The 21,979-nt window shown below is 38.5% G+C and overlaps 2 protein-coding genes across 14 annotated transcripts in view; one reads left to right on the forward strand and one right to left on the reverse strand.

Moving 5' to 3' along the window:
• CASK (calcium/calmodulin dependent serine protein kinase) overlaps positions 1 to 21,979 on the reverse strand; it is a 351,636-nt gene that overhangs the window by 155,891 nt on the left and 173,766 nt on the right. The window lies entirely within an intron of this gene.
• Positions 10,367 to 14,989, forward strand: GPR82 (G protein-coupled receptor 82). Its single transcript, XM_035712206.2, has 3 exons — positions 10,367 to 10,598; positions 12,610 to 12,672; positions 12,805 to 14,989. Exon 3 carries the CDS (start codon positions 12,839 to 12,841, stop codon positions 13,847 to 13,849), a length of 1,011 nt encoding a protein of 336 aa, XP_035568099.1. The 5' UTR covers positions 10,367 to 10,598; positions 12,610 to 12,672; positions 12,805 to 12,838; the 3' UTR covers positions 13,850 to 14,989.

Here is a 21,979-nt window from a genome sequence, read left to right on the forward strand (position 1 = left end):
TAAAGACATTAAACATCATTAAATAACAGAACTGAAAGTGAGCGTAACAGCCAGGTTAGAAGGGCGCCTCTTGCAGTCTTGCACATCACAGTCAGACTGCCCAAGTTCAATTTCTGACTCTACCACTTACGATGTAACCTCGGACAAGCTTGCTTTCTTCCACTGAGAAAATAAGGAGTACCTAACTCATGGTATTGCTGTGAGGACTAAATGAGTTAATGAATGAGTACCTGGACAGGAAGAAGGATTCAATATATGTTATCCAAGTACTCCAATGGTAAGGGAAAATATATAAAATGGAATGGCCAGAAACTGAAGGTGAATATTGGAACTAGAAAGATATACAGTGGACGCTGATCTGGAACAAATGAGGTGGGGGTGGGGGTGGGGTGTAACTCACAAAGGGTCATTTAACTTCAGCTTTCATGAATAACAGCACTGTCCAGGACAAGTGCGGTAATAGACCAATCATGTGCTCATCAGAAACACGCTCTGAAAGTTGAACAAATAGAAGAGGACAGTGAAGGCACCTTGCAGGATACCAGAAAAAGAGCTGAGAGAATGAGATTATGTAGCCTTAGAACAGAAGACCAAAGGAAAAGACATTATAGCAAAAACCTGTGTGTAGCTTCAGAGAATAAACTGAAAGAGGATGGGTGAAGGTGAAAGCAGCATGTTTTACCAGATAGTAAGAGAGGGTTTTCTAATAATTACAAATCTCAAATGAAATAGAACGCAGAGAGTTATTTGTTAATTTCGATATAGTATGGATGCCCAGCAGGCTGGGAAGGTATCAAAGTATTTCAAGCATTTAACAGATTTTGGATCAGATGTTCTTTAGATTTCATTAATAGAAATTTTGGGTCTTGCAGAACATTCATTGCCTCAATGACTGGCAAGTGGGGGCCACCTGTGATCCTGTTGTGCTATCATATGCTAATACAGTAATGCCCTCAGGGCTGCTCATGCTTGTGTGTGTGTGTGAGTGTGTGTGTGTGCGCGCGCGCGCATGAGGCTGCTTGATGTATGGTCAGTGGTCCCCAAGCAGTTTCTCTCAATCTTCTTTTGTAGTAAATTTGACCTATGTCTCTTGCTCAGCACATAATGGGCATTTTTTATTGCTAAGAGATTATTTAAACTAGATCTAAAATAAGTTGATGGATTCTAGGAACTCTGTGACATTTCTATTAGGTGCTTAGGTTTCTTTGTTTTCTTATTGACTCTTCATTTTGTTCGGTAATCAGAGTGGCCAAATGGGTCACCACATCACATTCTGAAATGGAGACAAGGCACCTTCGCTATAAACCCTGGTTCAGTAGCAGCATGAGCTCTGGTGGGAATGGTCATCACTCTAATGGGTTTTATTTTCAAATTTTATCCAATGGCAAACTTTTGGGCCAAGAGATTTTAATGGCTTCCGTTAATACTGCTGGCAATGCTACTACAGGCCCTTTCCCGTTACAGACATTTCCTTTATACAGTTCCTGCCTCTATTACTTACTAAGACTTTCTAGTACCCCAATCCCTCATCTCTGCTTTGTTCCTTTCCTGTACACAGCAGTACCTCTTTCTCTTCCTCAATTGAATTTTTGCTGTTTTCCTACTTTAAGCTGCCTTTCTCACAATTTAGTGTTGTCTTCTCTTGTGTGTCCCCTGATCTAATAGAAGCAGAAATACTGGCAATTGTTTATACTCAAAAGAAAAACATTGTTTCCCCTATATGAAAAACAACTTTCAGCTGGTTGCAAACGGAACTGATGAGGTTTGCATGCATGTTCATATTCAGTTCCCCTTTGTGGCCAGGGAGTCTTGAAAAACACTGGAACACACCGGTCAGCTCGTGTTGGGGACCGATTACAGAGGTCCAAATATATGTGGCAACTAGTGAGAGGAATCAGCTAAGTAAGTAAATGTGGGTCTCATGCTCTGATAGTTTCCATTTATGATCCTGAAAATAAGGAAATATTGAGTAGTGAGTACAAACCAGCATGGTATTGGGGGAGGGTGGGTGTTACCAAAGGGGTAATCTAGACTAATTGTCTTTCCACATCTTTTTAGGCATTAGTATTGGAGAGATCAATGAATTTATCCAGCTTTCAGGATCAAACTAGCAGAAATAGACTTTCCTTCCAGTTTTACTGAAAGGCTACATTAATATTCTGGAAACAGAATGGAAAGGGAAAGGGTATTAATAGAGGATAAGAAGTACAAAAGAAACAGCATGGATTCATGATACTTTTGATGCACTTTATAAGAAATAATCAAAACAAAATGACAGCTCCAAGACCCAAGTGGGACACACAGGGGGCACCTCTCTGCAAAGTAACCTCAACTCTTCTTTTTGAAATACTGTCCAAGAAGCCATGGACTCTGAGTTACACATACTAAATTAGCCCTCAAGGAAAGAACCAATGCAAATGCACTTTCAGGGAAAAATATAAAAATCTAGTTAAAACATTATCATTACAAGCATATTAGAAGATATGGTAGATTAAAGATGGTAGATTAAAATTATCTGCAGCTCCTCCCATTTAGAGGTGGAGTCTTTTGCCCACCTCTTGAATCTGGGCAGGTACTGCAACTTGCTTTGACCAATAAAATGTGGTGGACATTGTAGGACATCTGAGCAAAACCTTAAGAACCCTTGCAGCTTCCAGATTTGCCCTCTTGGAACCCTGAGACCATGACATTATAAATAAAACCATTAGAAGGATCACATGGAGAGAGACATTCAGCCTGCACAACCATCCCAGCTGAGGGTCCAGACACAAGAGTAAGGCCATCTTGGACCATCCAGTCTCAGCTACTAAGAAGCTACATAGCTGCAGAATGACCCCAGGTGAGAATGACAGAAGAACTACCCAGCTGAGCCCAGAACAAATTGCAGAATTGAGAGTGAATAAATGCTTGTTGTCATAAGCCACCAAGTCTGGGGGTGGTTTAATACGCAGCAGTAGATAAACGATGCATATAAAATATAAACAAAAAGTGTGTGTACTATTTCTAAAAAGGCAACATTGAATACGGTAAGTCATTTCATTAACAAAAGAGACAATGCCTTGAATTATTTTACTTGAAAGTGTGTGTGTGAGGAAGAGAGAGATATATCTATTTTCCAAACCACTGCAGAATGGGGAGTGGCAGGGTTATCGAAGATTTAGTAACAAATCATGTGTTCTCAGAGATAAAAACAAGCATATGCTCCCACCTGATGGAGAGAACCAATAAGAAGGCAACTGGTTAGGGGGTTTCTTAAAGCATCTGCAGAGTTTGTTAAGCCGATAGAAGGAAGGACTATAGGGGTGAAGAACAGTGACTTCTCTTATATTTTTCTTCTTTAGGTGAAATATGCCTTAGATTACATTTGTTAATAGACATGTTTTCACTATAAGCCTTTCAGTATTCTTTGACTTTTAAAACTATGTCCATGAATTGCTGTGATTAAAAACAAAGTCAAGTAAAACCAGAAGATATGATGACAACTTTCACATACTGAAATGTCAGACTTTCTTTTTACTGTGAGGATGATTGTAATTGTGAGGTTGTGAGTGTTTTACAAAGGCAACTCTTATGATAATCACTGGTACAAAAGAAAAAAGTACCCAAAGGACATATCCTATTAAAGGCAGATGAGTAGTAATGGGTTTTCTTCTTAAGGACAGAAATCCTTGTCCATACAATTACTTTTATTCTATCACGTTTAAAGCGTTTTTCAGCTAGTAAAATGACAAGGTTCATCATTCTGTTAGAACTTAAAAAAACTAAACTTGTAGATTGTTTTAAGTTTCTAGCTGGAAAACAGAGCAACATGGGCAGCTTATGCTTCAGCCTTTAATTGCAAGAGAGGCTTACCTAGGGCTGGTAATACATTGCCCTCTGCTGGCCAAAGCATTGCCAAAGAAATGAGTTACAGACTTGTGTGCAAACATTTTTACCTATGGTTTCTTTTTTCCAATTTTCTTAACCAGGTATTTCTGGAGGTATGGTACTCCAGAGAACTTACGTTTCTTGGCCTCAATGTTTTATTTGTCAGTTTATTAAAACAATACACTTGAGGCTGGTTTTTGATGGAGGACAGGGAAGAAGAGAAAACATTATAGTATTAGAAGTTAGGCTACAGACAGCACAATTTGAGAATTATCTCAACACCAAGACTTATTTAGAGTGATGCCTTCAAGTGATGGCTTTAAATCTCATATATCTGCATCCATCAAAAATACTACCAAGATGTGTCCATCAATGTAAGAACTGATTTAGGCAAGGATCATCAATGAATGTTGAAATCAATGGAGTGAAAGGGAAACAGTACATTCACAGAGTCTCAAAATATGAGCCTCTGACTACTTATCAGTTACAGAGGGGAAAAGGCACATCTACAACAAGGAGTTGGCAGCAGCTAATACGTTTCCAGATTGAAGACTGCCAAAAGGTATATAAGTAAGATATGTTTTTGGTCACTGGGGATACTTGGTCACCTTACCCAACACAATAAATCAGATTCTGATGGCAGCTCTGAAGTCACACTGCCTGGATCCAAATCTAAGATCAATGCTCTAGCAGTTCTATTACTGTTGGCAAGTTATTTCTCTTTTGTGGGCCTCCATCTCCTCAGCTAGAAAATAGAAGTTAGAAGAGTACCTGCATCTCAGAGATATTTAAAACATGGATCAAATATATATATATATAAAGCACTTCAGTGGTTGCCATTTATTATTATAAATTTCCTAAAACTGGTTCTCAGGAAAGCTTGGTACTTCAATACTTGGGGCTCTTAGTAAGAGAAAATGAACCCAGATACTCAGGACAGGAGGCAAGGCCTCAGGTACCCAATTGCCCCTTGCCTTCCCTTCACATCTCTCTTTTTGCCCCTTAAATAAGGACAGGAGAAGACACGGAGCAGGGGACTTAACCTCAAGACACTTGTATCTAGAAATCCAGAAATGACTGGTAATAAACTGGCCAGGAAAGCTTGGTCTTGGGAAGAAAGGGACAGTGGTGAGAGTTCCGGGGAACTGATGTAGGACACCTTCTCAGTTCCCAAACTCTCACTGCAATCCGAGGTGCTGTTTCCCAGGGCAGCGGTATAGGGATGTCTTTTGTACCTGGGGCAACAGGATCACCTAAATTATCTTTAGAATTCTATCATCAAATGTTTCATTTTCAGAAAATTTTCTATCAACTTTTGGCTTTTTAAAAAAAATTATTTTATTTATTTATTCATGAGAGACAAAGAGAAAGAGGCAGAGGCATAGGCAGAGGGAGAAGCAGGCTCCCTCTGGGGGACCTGATGCGGGACTCAATCTTGGGACCCCAGGATCATGACCTGAGTCAAAGGCAGATGCTCAACCACTGAGCTACCCAGGTGCCCCTTTATTTATTTGAGAGAAAAAGAGAGAGGGAGCACGAGCAAGAGGGGGGAGAGGGCAAGGGAGAATCTTAAGTAGACCCTGGGCTAAGTGCAGAGCCTGACTTGGGACTGGATCCTAGGACCCCAGGATCATGACCTGAGCTGAAGGCAGGAGCTCAACCACTGAGCCACCCAGGCACCCCTACTTTTAGCTTTTCAAAGAAACTTAAAAAAAAAAAAGAACCGGCCATGCGGGGCGGGGTCCAAAAATTAAAAAAAAAAAAAAAGAACAGTAGGTTCTGAAGCAGGAGATGTATTATTAAACTTAAGTGACTCAAAAATGTTGAAATTCAAAATTTGCCCTCAAAAACATATTTACCTCATGTAATCCAACGCTGAAGTTTTTTCCCTTCCCTGAACCTAAGTTCCCAGCTACTTCCCTCTGCCACCTGAGGTCATTCCAGTCTTACAACCCACCACCAAGACTGCTAGTGTTTCTGTGGAGTGCAATTCTAGAAGACCATGTCTATCCCATGCATGCAAACCTGTATGAAAAGACAAAAGCTAGAGGTGAAGTATAAAGAGACTTTGATGACTGGGTCCCTTTACATTTTGTCATTGGACCTTTCTTACAAAGCTAATCACTTTTCTGCCCGATTGCTAAGCTTTCAAACCCTGGACTGTAATTTCTGCTGTTTTAAAAATAGCTCTTGAGGGAGATACCTCCACGATTTGCTGAGAAATCAGCTCTTCAAAACAGAAGTTCTGGAAACCCTGATTAAGGGTGCGACGGCCATGAGTACAGCTGCTTGGAGGAGCAGCAAGGACCTGTGAGCAGTGCAATGGAGATGGGGCTGTGGCCAGACACCACTTCCTGAAGGGAGCAGGGGGCTCAGAGAGGCTTGAACAAACCACAGCTTTGAGTAAGAGGTCTGTGTTTCACTCTTCCTAAAGGTAACCACTGCCTCGGGTATGCACTGAACTGGATAAAAGGCTTCCACTGCCCCCCTTTTGGAGAATCACTTATCTTCTGAATGTGATGTTCTAACACAGACTAATGTTCTCTTTCTGCACACCGGCCTCCCGATGCCCTGAACTCCTGACTGGTCAAAAAGAGTACTCAAAAAGGCTAACTGCAGCCAGTTCAGACTAGACACCAGCCTAACACCAGCCTATAATAACTGTCTAGTTGAAGCATTAAGTTTCAGGTATGAGTGAGGTGTCTTGTGTCCTCTGGGTTCTGGCTCTGACGGAAATTGATAAGGGACCCTAATCCTGACCCCTATAATCCACAGGAGTCAGGAAAAGTCTCACACACTCTTCCTGTATACAGCTCATCAAAGACTGTCAAAATAAATTACCACATGCCTGCCTTCTGAACCATTCTTACTGAATGACTCCACATGAATTCTGGGGACAAAGTGAAACATTCATTTGACACACAAATATTTTGAGAGCAGGAAACTTAGCATGAGGCAGGGCTTATATTCTCAGGAATTACTCTAACACCTTGACAAGTAAATCATAAGGCTCAGAGCAGAACACCGAGGAGATCTGTATTTGGCAGATGATGCAGGCAGTAATTAGAAGTGTTGGACAAGAGCATTTGCACTTGACTAACAGAAGCAGGACTCTGAAGAGGGCCTGGATGGGAAAGATGAATGAGAAACCAAAGAGAACTACTGATGTCCTGAGTGAGAAAAGCCCAAGGGGCCACTTTTACAGAGGACTTGTAATCCTTGAAATTTCCACCTGACAAGTTATATTTTGGTGAATTCTGTATGTTCTGACATTTATACTTTTCTACCAATTGTCGTATTTATTAGAAAAATATAAATTAGGGACGCCTGGGTGGCTCAGTGGTTGAGCATCTGCTTTCGGCTCAGGGCCTGATCCTGGAGTCCCGGGATCGAGTTCCACATCAGGCTCCCTGCATGGAGCCTGCTTCTCCCTCTGCCTGTGTCTCTGTCTGTCTCTCTGTGTCTCTCATGAATAAATAAAATCTTAAAAAAAGAGAAAAATATAAATTAAGAAAATTCCTTATATTTCAGTTAAGAAATTAAAAAATTGCCTCAATCAAGAATAATTTATACTGCTATTGATGGGATACAACTTAGCCTGAAGTCCAAAGTTTTCAAAGATTAGAAGATCAGATTTGATTCTTTCCATAGTCAATTCTGCTACCTTAGAGCCCAAGACAGGAAATCCTGTTTGAACAAAGTTAAAAGTATTTAAAATTTGACCCCAGTTTTCCTGCTGTAAGTACCACCAGGTACAATTAACTGATCCCTAAGAAAGACCAATAATTTCTGCTTTCAAAGGCAGAGTATGAGATTGAAAAAAAAATACATGTGCTTTCAAGTTAATTTACTAGTTGTGTCACCTTGGGCATGCTATTTAACCTCTATGAAACTCAATTTCCTTACGTGTAAAATGGGACTTCTACCACCCACTGTTAGGGTTCTTATATGTAAAATGTTCTGCTCAGTCCCTACCGAGGACAGAATTATAGCTTAGCATGTGTTCTCTTTCCTTCTAGTTATGTTGGCCTTCCAGAACCATTATGATTCAATATTTTCTCCTTTATTTTGTAGAGCATCTGAAGTCTGCGACATATCACACATTACATTATTATGAATTCTTGGCTTGCTTGTGGAATTGCTCTTGAATTTCTAGAGACCCTGCATTAGCTTGTGGCTGATATACTTCACTTATGTGACTTCCACGCACTACAAGAAACATAGTAGGAACTCTAATAAATATTCTTTAAGTGAACTGTACTGTTTAATATAGAGCACTGAAAATCAAGAGAGAGGAAGATATGACAAAATGTACACCCATCCAGGCACTCTTGCTCAATAAATGACAATATTTATTGCCTGACTCAATAAATTGCCTGACAAAATAAATGACTCAATAATTGCCTGACAATCACTTTAAGAAGTACTTTTCACTCTTCCTTGGTCCCATGGTTGACTGACATCCTATGGTAGCCAGTTTCCAAGATGAGTCCCAATGCTCATCACCCCTGCTATTTATTTACCCTCTTCATAAGGAATCACTGCTGCCTCTGTGTGACTAAGATAATACTGCAGAAGTGACAATGTTGACTTCAGAGGCTAGATTAAAAAAAAGATATTGCAGCTATGGTCTTGTTTTTTTTTAAGATTTTATTTATTTATTTATTCATGAGAGACACAGAAAGAGAGGCAGAGACATAGGCAGAGGGAGGAGAAGCAGGCTCCATGCAAGGAGCCCGATGCAGGACTTGATCCCGGGAATCCGGGATCATGTCCTGAGCCAAAGGCAGCCGCTCAATCCCTGAGCCACCAAGGCATCCCATGGTCTTGTTTTCTTGAATCATTTGCTGTGTGTGTGTGTGTGTGTGTGTGCGCGCGTAAGCCACTAACCATGTTGTGAGGACAGATGGCTGCATGATCTTAGGCAACTTAGATGATCTATCTGCAGTTGTTTTCCTCACCTTTAAACTGAATATATTTCGTACTTCTTATTTCACAGGGTATTGTGATGATTAAAGACGACACACAAAACACCTAGCAGGATGCCTGGCACATAAGCTTTGGTTAAATGTGGCTACTACTGGTGGTGGTGGTAGCGGGAGAAGCTGTAGGAATTGACTGGATGTGAGATATGAAGTAAAGCGAGGAATCAAGGATAATTCTTAGGTTTTGGGCTTGAATAAAGAAGTGATGGTATTACTTCCTGAGTCTGGGGACAATGGAGGAAAGGTAGTGGAGAACAAAGTCATTCTCTCTCCTTTTTTTTGGACTAAAGGTGCTTAAGCCTCAAAGTGATAATGCTAAAATTATCTCTGAATCACTTATAAACAGCATCTCATTTCCGTTCTCTCTAAATTAATTCAAACTGTTTTTTTTTTTTTTTGGTTGTTGTTGTTCTAAGTAATTCCTTCCTGGGACATGAAAAATTGTTGAAGTAAAAAGAGACAGAAATTCCAGAATGGTCAAATTACTCTGCAGTCAATGGTTGTATAACCCTGGGTGAGTCACTGTTCTCAATGAAATGATGGCAAGCATTACAAAGATGAACAGCAGCAGAACAAAATCCACTCAGGTAGTTCTCACTTTTGTTTTAGAGCAATTAGCAAACATCAGGGAGGATATGTGCAATCAACATGAAATAAGATACGCATTGGGGGTTATGAGAAATGGCAAGGTACTTCGATTGAGTTTAAGTGAAGATTTACTGATAACTGAAATGCTCATGTTTGATAAAATTAGATTTCTGTTCCCATTCTCAGACTCCCTCCTGGTAGTTGGTGGTTTCACTACACAAGGAAGGGTAATATGTGACGCAAGTCTGGCATCTCAGCTGTACACTGAGCTTTCATTTTGTTACTAGGTCATAGACTCATTAAACAATCCTATCTCTAAAACTGGATTGTTTATATCATAACATAAATTTGAGGAACATTTGGCCTTCAGATTCCAGCATTTTCTGGGATTCCCCAAATCCACTATGAAATGCCCCAAACAATGTACACTACTCTGAACCTGAATGAGGGGCTCACAGGGCAGTTGCAAGTAGAATGGGTTCATTCACTTGGTAACCAAGTTGGGACCCAAAGCCTTGGGTGCAGTCTCTGTGCTGCTCTGGGTCTTACTTCTTCATTCTTAAAACGAAGGGCTTGTACCCATAGATGATCATGAGGTTCTATTCCAGCTCTAGGATATTTGACTCTACTAAGCTGCTACTGGTAAGAAAACTTTGGGCTTTGTTTCCCTTTATTCTTGATAAAGACAAATTGCAAATACACCATCCACAAGTGATTTTACAGACCGGTTTATATCAGTATTTTCTTGGCGGGACTCTGAAGTGGTTCCCTCTACCACTGTGATGTATAAGACTAGCTATGGGGACTACACCTTCAAACTTAACTTCAGCCCAGCATGCTGATATTAAGCTACTTGAGGTAGAGCTGGTTCATGTAATAATCATAAGGAAGTACAATATATATATTGTCCACCAACTTCCGCCCACCACAGAAATAGAGAAATGAGGTTTTCTGAGAGGTAGTTGCTACATTTACCATAAGTATTCAATTTCTTCAATAGTCTGTTTAATTCCCACCCCCCATAGTTGGTGTCATGCAAGAATCTAGTCACACTGACTAGAATCGAAGGATACTGGGTGACCAGAGAATCTGAAGTCTGAAATTTATCAGTCCTGCCCTGAGCAACAGAGCCTTGATTGGTGTAAACTACTTGAGCAGGTAAGAGTGATCACTTACTTTTAGCTTAAAAGTTAATTCTATAAAAACTCTAACAGGACTAAAATATTTAAATTTTGAAAACTGATCATCAGAGTCTTTTCCCCTCCTTTCTGTTTGGAAGTATTTGCTAGTGTGAAATAGCAAAGTGAGGCGACAGTAATAGGAGATAGCAGATGCTGTGTGAGGTGGGCTAGTTTGAAATGAGGAGAATATGATTTGTAAATATAGAAGCACTATTACCTTTTCAGATTTTAATATATAGTGCATTATTTACACAAGGCAGGGGTGCTATTTTTCTTTAATATCACCATAAAAGAAAGCTCCATTTCTTTTTTTTTGGAAGCTCCATTTCTTATATAAAAATTTACTCAGAAATAAATTTTTCTTAGGAAATTAACTGGCTTATTTCACTATCTGACTGGTTTTTAAATCACTCAAGTTTCAGATTAGGCTTTATATATTTACAACTGATAGTATACTAACTGCAACCAGATTCCAATTTGCTAGGCTGCACTGGATTCAGATACAAACTTGCTCTGAAGCATGTGGATGGTTTTCTAAATAAAAACTGCAAAGAAATAAAATGATAGACAGTGGTAGACATCAATTAACAATCTCCATATTTGAGTGTAGAGACACTGTACAGCCCTCTAGTTTTCAAGTCCTTGTGTGGGGATTGCTTGGTTTAAAAAATTATTAAAAAGTTCTAACAGTGTATTTGGAAAAACCCCTATTTCTGTAATCTAAGATGCAAAACTTAAAACAGTGACTATGAAGAGGGGTAGAGTGGTGAAAGAGCTCTGAGGGGCTGGGGGCATACAAGAAGGCAGTATATGGCATCTCAGAAGGCAGATGTGTGGAAACACTTTTTTGTTTATCAAAAGACAGAACGTGACTAAAAAAAGATTTAGAGAATCCCCACTCTAGATTTTTATAAAAGAGAATGTGGTTATCTAGAAAGCTATGGTGATAAACACAAAGAAATGTGGCACATTCTGAATAGAGCTCATGATTCTTACTTGACCAGAATCCAAAAACTTGTTATTCCTACCTGAAAGAAATAAGCAATGAACAAAATAATGAAAAAGAGTTTGTATGTGACTCTTTAAACACTTCATCTGTACCATTTGATGCAAGAAAGATTTTTTGTTTTTTTAAAAAGAAAGATTTAAATTAAAAGGACATTTAATTTAAAAATAAGACATAGGGGTGGCTTGGTTGACTCAGTTGGAAGAGTATGTGACACTTGATCTCGGGGTCCTAAGTTCGAGAGCTCTGTGTTGGATGTAGAGATTACTACGACAAATAAAAATAAGACATAAAAAAGCAAAACCATGCCTGCATTTCTGCTATGACTAAAATATCTTTTAAAAAATATTCTCTGGAACTCTAATAAAAAAAATCATATTCTCTGAAAAACCCAGGTACTAAATTATACACAAAGACACATGAGGGCACTCTAACCACCAAGCACAGTAACTACGGTTTTGAGATGGAATTTTGAAGTAAACTTAAAAAAAATTGCAGTATGGTAGTTTAGCATTAAATATATGAAATAAGAAATTACTGATGTCTTTTGGTAAAGACCTTGGATTTTGGTGTCTATCCTTGGTTACTATACTTGCCTTTTGTTCGATTCAGGATCTTATCTGAGTATTTGTGTAGAGTTAAGTTTACTTCTGAAAAATGAAATGAGATGATTCTAATAGTATTAGATTATAGAGAGGTGCTTTGACTTTATCACAAAAAGACACCATTTTGAAAAGTATTTATGTACAGTTTGTGTACAATTAAGGTGATAATTAAAAATCAGTTTTCAAAAAAATAAAATAAAATAAAAATCAGTTTTCTATTAAGGTGATCACAAAATACTTGGGCAACACTTTCCTTTGGTCAGTATGTATTGCTTGCATGTGCCTTAAAATATTTTAATTACCCTTCTAGGCAAAAACCAATCAAAGAATGATAAATCTCAGGCATTTAACTATTTGTATCAAATTTTGTTTTTTAGAGAAAAGTTCTATCTACAATCAACTCTTGCTTTTACTTCCACTGGACAACCCTGATAGAAAAGGTAAGAAAGTATCTATATTCTCCCTTACCATCCAATACATTTACATTTTATTTCATCCAATGCTTTTCAGAAACTATTCAGTTTAAATACCATCTATAATTTTAATATTAAGCATCTGCAATTCTATTCTAGCTCCTGAGACAAAATTCAAGAAAATCTGATATAAATGAGTAACAACTCAACGTGTATTCAACCATCCAGAATCTCTTCCATGGCTTTACCAATCATTTATACCTTCCTTTGCATCGTTGGTCTCTTTGGAAATTCTCTCTCTCAGTGGGTATTTTTAACAAAAATAGCCAAGAAAACATCAACGCACATCTACCTAGCACATCTTGTGACTGCAAACTTACTTGTGTGCAGTGCCATGCCTTTCATGGGTATCTATTTCCTCAAAGGTTTTCAATGGGAATATCGATCTGCACAATGCACGGTGGTCAATTTTTTGGGAACTCTATCCATGCATGCAAGTATGTTTGTCAGCCTCTTAATTTTGAGTTGGATTGCCATAAGCCGCTATGCTACCTTAATGAAAAAGGATTCAGTACAAGAGACCACTTCGTGCTATGAGAAAGTATTTTATGGTCATTTACTGAAAAAATTTCGCCAGCCCAATTTTGCTAGAAAACTGTGTGTTTATATATGGGGAGTTGTACTAGGCATAATTATTCCAGTTATCATATACTACTCAGTTGTAGAGGCTACAGATGGAGACGAGAATGTGTGCTATAACCGGCAGACAGAACTAGGTGCCGTGATCTCACAGACCGCAGGCCTCATTGGAACCACACTTATCGGATTTTCATTTTTAGTCGTGCTAACATCATACTACTCTTTTGTCAGCCATCTGAGAAAAATAAGGACCTGTACATCCATTATGGAAAAAGATCTGACTTACAGTTCTGTGAAAAGGCATCTTCTGGTCATCCAGGTTCTACTAGTAGTTTGCTTCCTTCCATATAGCATTTTTAAACCCATTTTTTATGTTCTACACCAAAGAGAGAACTGTCAGCAACTGAATTATTTAATAGAAATAAAAAACATCCTCACCTGTCTTGCATCAGCCAGAAGTAGCACAGATCCCATTATATTTCTGTTTTTAGATAAAACGTTCAAAAAGACACTATATAATCTCTTTACAAAATCTGATTCCCCACATATACAACCCTATGGATGACTTCTGAGTAGAAGACACCACCAAAATAGAAAAGTGTTTATAGGGCTATTAGGGATACAGAACTATGTGATTAACAGGTCACAGCTTGCTTGATAGCAGGCACTAAGAAAATTTCTTTGGTTTTATAAATAATCATAAAATTTACTTCACAGCTCTACTAATACTGCAAGTTGGGTTGGCAGAGACTGTCAGAGGCAAAAGTCAAGCATATAAAAGGATCTCACTGCATATGAAAGCAACAGACTATTTTCTCTTTAAACTCAACTGTGTATGCTTTTATTTAGAACACAACATGTCATGACTGTAGGATAAAGCAGCAAATGGCTTAGGACTTTTCTGCTTTCTAGTAGTTGCAATATAAGGGCCTATCTATGCCTAGTGTTTTATTGGTAACTTTAAAAATGAGTAAAAGAAAAAAGTGAATCAGAAATTATCTCGCTTAAGTCTTATCTAGATGTGTGACTAACAGAATGTAAAAATCCAAGGTTTTATAAACGTATTATCTTGTATCATCTGTTCATGTTATTGTGAGAAGCAATATTCATTCATTCCAGTATTTATTAAACCAGTGTTTTTATAAATATACTTAAATATTCAGGTTAGGCTTGGTCAAAATAAAGAGCGAATGTCATCATATGCCTATCTTCATCACATCTTGTAAATTTCCCTCTGTATTCAATATAAGTAACGTGATTAACGACAAATGGTACCTGGCATATAGATATGTTCAATTACTTTTTCTGAAAATAGATGAAGGAATAATAAGGGCAGCATAATAGTATTGTTGTTGAAAGACTGGTCTCTGGAGTTAGATTCCCTGGGTTCAATCCTAGCTGAATCTCTTATTCAGCCAGACAATCCTAAATTACTTACCTTCTTAAAGTGTTAATGTCGTCATTTATAGAATGAAAAAATACTGTGTAATTCATAGGTACTATTATTAAATCAGATGATGTTACTATTCTGAGTAGCTGTCATTCACTAAGCATGTGCTATGTGCCAGGCACTCTGCTTATATACTTTGCATGTATTTCAATCATCATGACCATAAAGGATGCCAATCTGCTGATGAAAAAACTGAAGTGCATAGATAAGTCACCTCATTTTTCTCCAATATCTAAATAAATACTTAAACCATAAGCATTTCTCAGTCATTTCTTTGTTTCACATAATCTTGTCAGGAAGATAAATGATGGGGGCTACACTCTGTGCTATGTACAATCTAATTAAAAAAATTTTTTAATGTGTTTTTTCCCAAAAAGATCATAAGTGCCTTTTGAGCTGTAGTCTGCTTTCAATTTCTACACCCACGGTACTTGCGTTCTCTACTCAGATAAGCAGCAAACAAACAGAGTTAAATGAAACTGAAGTTGAATAAACGTTAAGGGTAACCTGTTACTTCATTAGAGACTGCTTAAAGACTCATTTATTCTCCTCGTGGTAATTTCTTTGGTGCTCAGAAAGAAGTTTAAAGTAAGTTCACATAGCACTTCCAAGCCTTTAGTCTCATACCATGTTTTGTTCCTGAATTAAAAATGTAGAAACAATACACTGTACAGATTCCCCAAGAGCCATTTGTTCAATGTCACTAGAGGTTTTTCCAGCACATCTGCATAAATTTCATTAAAAAAGAATAGAAAACAAACAGTAAATATTCCCTCTGCCCCTCTTTTTAAGTTCCATAGTTAACTGAGAGAAGAAAATGTTCAGAAAAAAAGTCTGAAGAAAATGCATGCTGGCTGCAAATGTTTACAGTGTATATCTATTCTTTTATAGCAGCAATCTGATTTCTAGCAGATTAATTTGCAGATGCAAAAGCAGACCTGGGAACTCTAGTTCCCTAAGTACAGGTTGTAAACAGAGGTGTCCAATCATTGTTTTCATTTTACATAAGCGATCCAGTATTAATCTCACCGCAGTTAGGAGTTTAAAATCATTATTAAAAATATCACTTTATTTTGCCATGGCTTTAATTAAAAGATAAAAAATATTATCAAAGTAGAGTTTCCTACATTTAAAAAAGGCAGGAAAAGAGGTATGCAATTTCTCTTTAAGTTAGCCATTCTGATAGAAAACTCCCATTTTAATTCTCTGTACTGAGCTTATTATCACCATGTTTATCTTCACATCATAGATACTTTCCTGAACAGGTTAATTGTGAAATATGTTGAATTTTTTTTGTGTGTTGTTGACAAACTGGCTGTTTAATGTTATGGTGAGTATTTTTTATGAAATACTACTTTCTAAATTACTCTAAAGTGTGGATTTCAGAAAAACTGTGCTCAAAATTTTTTTATTATTATAGTTGACATGTCATGTTATATGTTATATTAGTTTCAGGTGCACAGCATAGTGATTCAACAATTCTATACATTACTCAATGCTCATCACGGTAGGTGTAGTCACCATCTGTGACCATACAATGTTACTACAATATTACTGGCTATATTCCCTATCCTGTACTTTTTATCTCCATGACTCGTTTATCTTATAACTGGAAGTTTGTATCTCTTAACCCCCTTCACCTATTTTGCCCATTCCCTTGCTCCCTTGCGCTCTGGCAACCACTAATTTGAGAAAAACAATGTTTTTAATGGGTGAGTTAGAATTAAAAACAATTTCAGAAGCCCCAAGCTTTGGCTTATTTGCTAACGAGATTATATCTTAACTACAGAAAGCAGGCAGACAAATGTTTTCCCTTTAATCCTTTCCATATACACTCTCATTAAGGTGGCTTTCAAGCTACTAATTGGGAAGACAATCATTAAGACCAGATAAGCCAACTTCCGGATAGACTACTCAACCTGGAACAGCTTCTACTTCCTAGGTGGAAGAGGAAGATGTCAAACTCCTTTATTTGGTAAGGGCTCTCCCAGCCTGCCCCTGGCCTTGCAGTCTGCAGGGTGGGGGCTGTTAGGAACAAATGTGGGAAGACAAGCTGAATGGAAATATAGCTTGGCAGACCGCAAAGGCAGCACAGAAGGACACTGGACTGGTAATTTGCTAAGCATATCAATCCTGCAGTCTAATGCTAGAGACCTTCCTCTGACTGCCCCCAAATTGAAATTGAATCGATATCAGTGGGAAGAGTTATGACAGCTAGAAAGGTTTTATTCCTGACAGGAAAAAAAAAATGCTTTGGCCATATCATTCATGCTTGCTGTCCTAGCTCAGAAGGAGAGGAGCAGTGAAAGAATTCACATCTGATAAGCAAAAGAAACAGCCATTCTTTTTTTTAATCTTTTTTTTTTAAAGTAATCTCTACCCCCAACATGGGGTCTGAACTCATGACCCCAAGATCAAAAGAGTTGCACGCTCCACCAACTGAGCCAGCCAGGCAACCCTCATTCTTTTCTTTCTAAATCAAGTAGTTAATTTTTTTTGAAGGGTGGAGTGGGAAAATAGAAGCACAACAATTAGAAACACAAGACAAATTTAAGATCTTATAATTCATAAGAGATTTCTCTAGGTCTAATTGTTAAAACCCCACATTCAAGCCGAACACATACATTATGTTCAACAACCTTACGAAAGTAATTCTGAAGATGAATTGGAGCCCCTCTTATAATAAAGAATAAACCCATTTTCATCTTCATCAGAATTTCAATTTCTCTATACAACATGCGGGACTTCTTGGAAGTTGGGAGTAAGAGACGTGGAAGAAGTGTCAGCAACCAAGAGCAATAGGGGAAGAAATACTGTACGGAATCTGTACTGCCATGGCAACTGGTGTGATGTGACAAACACCTGTTTGTAAAAGTCTGGCCCTCCGCAGGTGAAAGGGGAACTGAGAACAGAAGGGGACCAAAGAGCAGCCAGGCGTATTCACCAGTTAGGAGGAAAATCATTTCAAGGAAGAGCATACAGAAATGCTTGGGTGGAGGCCTCTGGCTGAGTGTCTACGACTGTCTGGCTATGGGGTTTTGCACAGTTCTGAGAACTAAACACTGAGCCCCCAAACCTCCTGGGCACACGTCCCACTCGGAATAGAAAGTGACTGTGTGCAGGTCCATTTGCATTTAGAGAAGTGGTGTCACTTCAACTTCGGCTGTTAAAATTGGATGTCAGGAGGTCAGAGCCACAGAAAGTTCTAAGAATGCTTTGCCTCTCCATGTCCAGGTGATGCCATGTAAAGCTGTCTCCAGGAGTTAGGGGAGACAAGAAAGACCCACTGACTCTTAATGCTTAACAGAGCCAATGATGGCAGGCAAGGAGCCAGGCTTTGCATTTACCTTGGCAACTGTGCCAGTTCTTTTTAGAGTTCTTTTAATTTTGGGGTGAGAGGAAGAAAAGAGAAAGACATGAAACATAATGAAAGTTTTCACATCCTCTCACAAGAAAAAGAGGAATAAAAGGGAAGAGGACAGAAAAAAAAAGAGCATACATGCCTTAATTAATGCCTGTGGGGAGGTAAAGCAGGAACAGTGTAGTATTATACAGTGGGTCTTAACCAGGGGTGATTTTTGTGCCCTAGGGGACATTCAGCACCGTCTGGAGACATTTCTGATTATCACAACTAAGGAGAAATGCTATTGGTATGGTAGTGCATAGAGGCAATAATACAAAGAACAGCCTCCCACAACAAAGTACCTGACCCAAAATGTCACTGGTGTGGGACGTTTGGGAGTTGGGAGAAACCTGTACTATAATGATATGCTTCCCTGACTTTCAAAGGATTACACAATTGCTTTTCACACAATTTTTGCTTCTCCAAAGCAAGTTCTCACTGTAGGTCATGAGGTACCACATACTCCAATCTAACTTAGATATGACCAAACATTTTAAGATTGAATTATAATGATTTCAAAAATAAATGCCTATCAAGTTAAGAAAAAAAGTATTACTAATCAATAAAATGCCAGGACCTTTGGCATTAGGACCAAAACCTAATGCTTTGGGTTCAGTGCCAAGGATTATGAGAGAGAAGGAAAGGGAGAGAATATTCTTGGTGAGTTGAAACAGATGATTAAGTAATCTAAATTCTTTTAAAAGGAATTAAACATTGCAGTGCTCTCATATTTTCTTTAGTTAAGTGAAAGGGAAGAACACTTTGACAAAAACAAACTATAGAAACCAAAGCCTATACACAAATGAAATCTACACATAGGCCAGTCTCTGAACATAGGATACCTGAATGTGAAGAAAAGCTAATAGGCTGTTTTATTAACAAACATATTAACAACACGTCAAACTGAAGTTTGACATTATTAGCTGTGTGAGATGTACCATTATTAAAGTTTTAGAATGACCACTATGTTGGAAACCTCTTGTGACAAGGTCCTGAATAAAGTTACCTTGGGTTACCCGAGTTACTGAAGTTGTATTAGCAAATCCTGTTGGTACAACTTTCAGAATATATCTGGAAACTTTGTCTTTACCCCTTCCATCATTACCACTCTAGCCCTGCCAGGCAGGACCATCTCCTGTTTGCCTGCTTCCACCTGTGAGCCCCTGGTTCACTGCATCACCAACAAAGCAATGTACTGCTGTTACCGTGGAAAGTCAGATCATAGGCTGCTCAAAATTCTCCAGGGAATCCTCAATTCACTCAGAATAGAAGTCAAAGCCCCTCCCTCTCTCCTCCTTTCCTCTCTAACCTCATCTACCTACCCACTCTTCTCATGGCTTATTTTACCCCAAGCCACACTGGCCTCCTTGATATTCTGCAAATAGGTCTGTTATGCTCCTGCTTTTAGTGCCTTTGCACTGGCTGTTCCTTGTACCCAGAATGCTCTTCCTCTGGATATCTGTCAGCTCACCTTCTCTCCTCCTGTGAGTCCTTGTTCAGATGTCAGCTTCTCAATATGGTCTGCTCTGACCACTCTGTTTAAAACTGCAACCCCTTCTCTAAGCAGTCCCTATCCCTTTGGCTGCTCTTTTTTTCTCCAGCAGTCCATTTCATCTCCTAACCTACCATATAGTTGACTTATTTATGCTCATTGGTTAGTGTTGGTGTCCCTGAACTAGAAAAGTCAGTTTGCTCCATGGGGGCAGTGATTCTGTCTGTTTTGTTCATTGATCTAGCTCTGGTTCCTAGATAGTGTCCAATACACAGGAAGCACTCGATGCATAGTTTTGGATGAGTGTCTTAAGAAAAATTTACTCAAATTCAAAATTGCTGAGTAGCTAAATGTGGGTATTCCATTTACTCATACAAAATGTATAGATTCAGGTACTGAAATATTTTATATATAATATATAATATAAAGGATATCAACATTAATGTGTGCTCTGTATTGTGTCCACCTGCCAACTGAACGATGGTACCAGAAAGTTGGTTTCTTCTTACTTGAGGTTTGAGAATTACTTCTATCTTCTCTTCCTCTGCACATTCCTGGGTGTTTCCTCAAAATTATTTGGCATGTGCCTTAGGAATAATAAACAAATAAAATCTAATGCAAAACTAAATTTGAGCCTTTCTGTGAAATGCCCTCTTATCTTTATGTAACTACCCCATGATGCAAATGTGACTTCCATGAAACTTCTCTGGCTCTTTTAATGCTATTTCCCCACCCTCTACCTTGGACAATAATGGTTTTGCTTATCCGTAAAGGTGGCCATAGACAAGTTCCTATCCTTGTGCACATACGTCACTCTTTCAAACAGAAGGTACAATCTATTTTTCCTCCTCCTGAATCCAGGCTAGTCTTGTAACCTATTGGCCAACATAATGCAGAGAACATGACACAGTTGTCAGCTTCAGGCCAAGGCTTCAAGAGGCCTGGCAACTTCCGTTTTTGCTTATTTGGGGCCGTTAGACATTATCCTGCTGAAGAGGGGGCCCCATGAAGATATAGAGAGAGGGCAGGAGGGAGGGAGGGAGGGAGGAGTACCTTGAATGAGAGACTACGAAGAGGGCCCAGCCAGCTCCCAGCTGTTATGGTCACTTCAGCTGACATGACACAAGAGTGAAGCCTGTGTGGGGACTGGCCATGCTACCTGAGCCCACAGTCTGTCAAATAGAATTGAGCAGTCCCCCATCAAGCTCTGCCCCAAACTGCAGAACTGTGAGCAAATAAATGGCAGTTGTTGTCTGAAGTCACCAGGTTTAGTTGCGTGCTGATCTGCAGCCATCGGTAATAGATAAACTGCCTCATCTCCCTACTGAGATCATAATACCTCTAGGTCTCCAAGCACGGCATTCTGCATGAAAGCAGGCACTTGAATATTTGTTGAATAAATCAACCAGAGGGTAAATGAGAAGCTGAAGCATGATATTTAAATATAACTACTTTGGGATTTTGTTTGGTTTTGGATTATCATATCAAATACCATGACTAATCAAAAGCTGACTGTATTATCAAAAGTATTACAGTACAGTATATTGTCAATCATTATTTATTATATGATGTTTATATCATTACTTTTCAAGAAGAGAACTCAAAATAAAATTGCCCCTTGAGCAAAGTGTTTTTAACGCAGTGCTAATTATATGAACTAGGAATCTATACATTTTAAGTTTTCAAAGTGTAATTTTTATCATATAATTTATAATATATACAAGGAGAGAGCTTTTACTCTTTATATATGCATTTTAATATATTAATTAAATGCAGAAGAGTAACACAGCCTGCTACTATCAATAACAATTTCCCTCCTAAAAAAATGAGTGGGAAATATCAGAAAGGGAGACAGAACATGAGAGACTCCTAACTCTGGGAAACGAACAAGGGGTGGTAGAAAGGGAGGTGGGCGGGGGTGGGGGTGACTGGGTGACGGGCACTGAGGGGGGCACTTGATGGCATGAGCACTGGGTGTTATTCTACATGTTGGCAAATTGAACACCAATAAAAAATAAATTAAAAAAACCAATTTCCCTCCTTTTATTTTTTTTACACTTCTTGCTCTTTGTTTGCATAACTGAAAAACACTTTTCTACAAAAGTGCTATGTATCCAGTGGGCTGTTCAGTATTGAGTATTGATATTAACCATCTTGTTTTCCTATCACCACATTTGAAAACAGTAAGATATTTTATAACTCATGTGCATTTTCTACATTTCTCCCATGATTTTTTTCATTTGCTATGGTAAACATTCCACTAGACTGTTTTTGGAATTGCTCATGCTTTTACTTCAGTTTTAACCACAAGAATTTTATTTTATTTTTTAAGTTTTATTTTTTATTCATG

The sequence above is a fragment of the Canis lupus genome, chromosome X (genome assembly GCF_003254725.2).
Source record: "Canis lupus dingo isolate Sandy chromosome X, ASM325472v2, whole genome shotgun sequence".
NCBI classification, from domain to species: domain Eukaryota; kingdom Metazoa; phylum Chordata; class Mammalia; order Carnivora; family Canidae; genus Canis; species Canis lupus.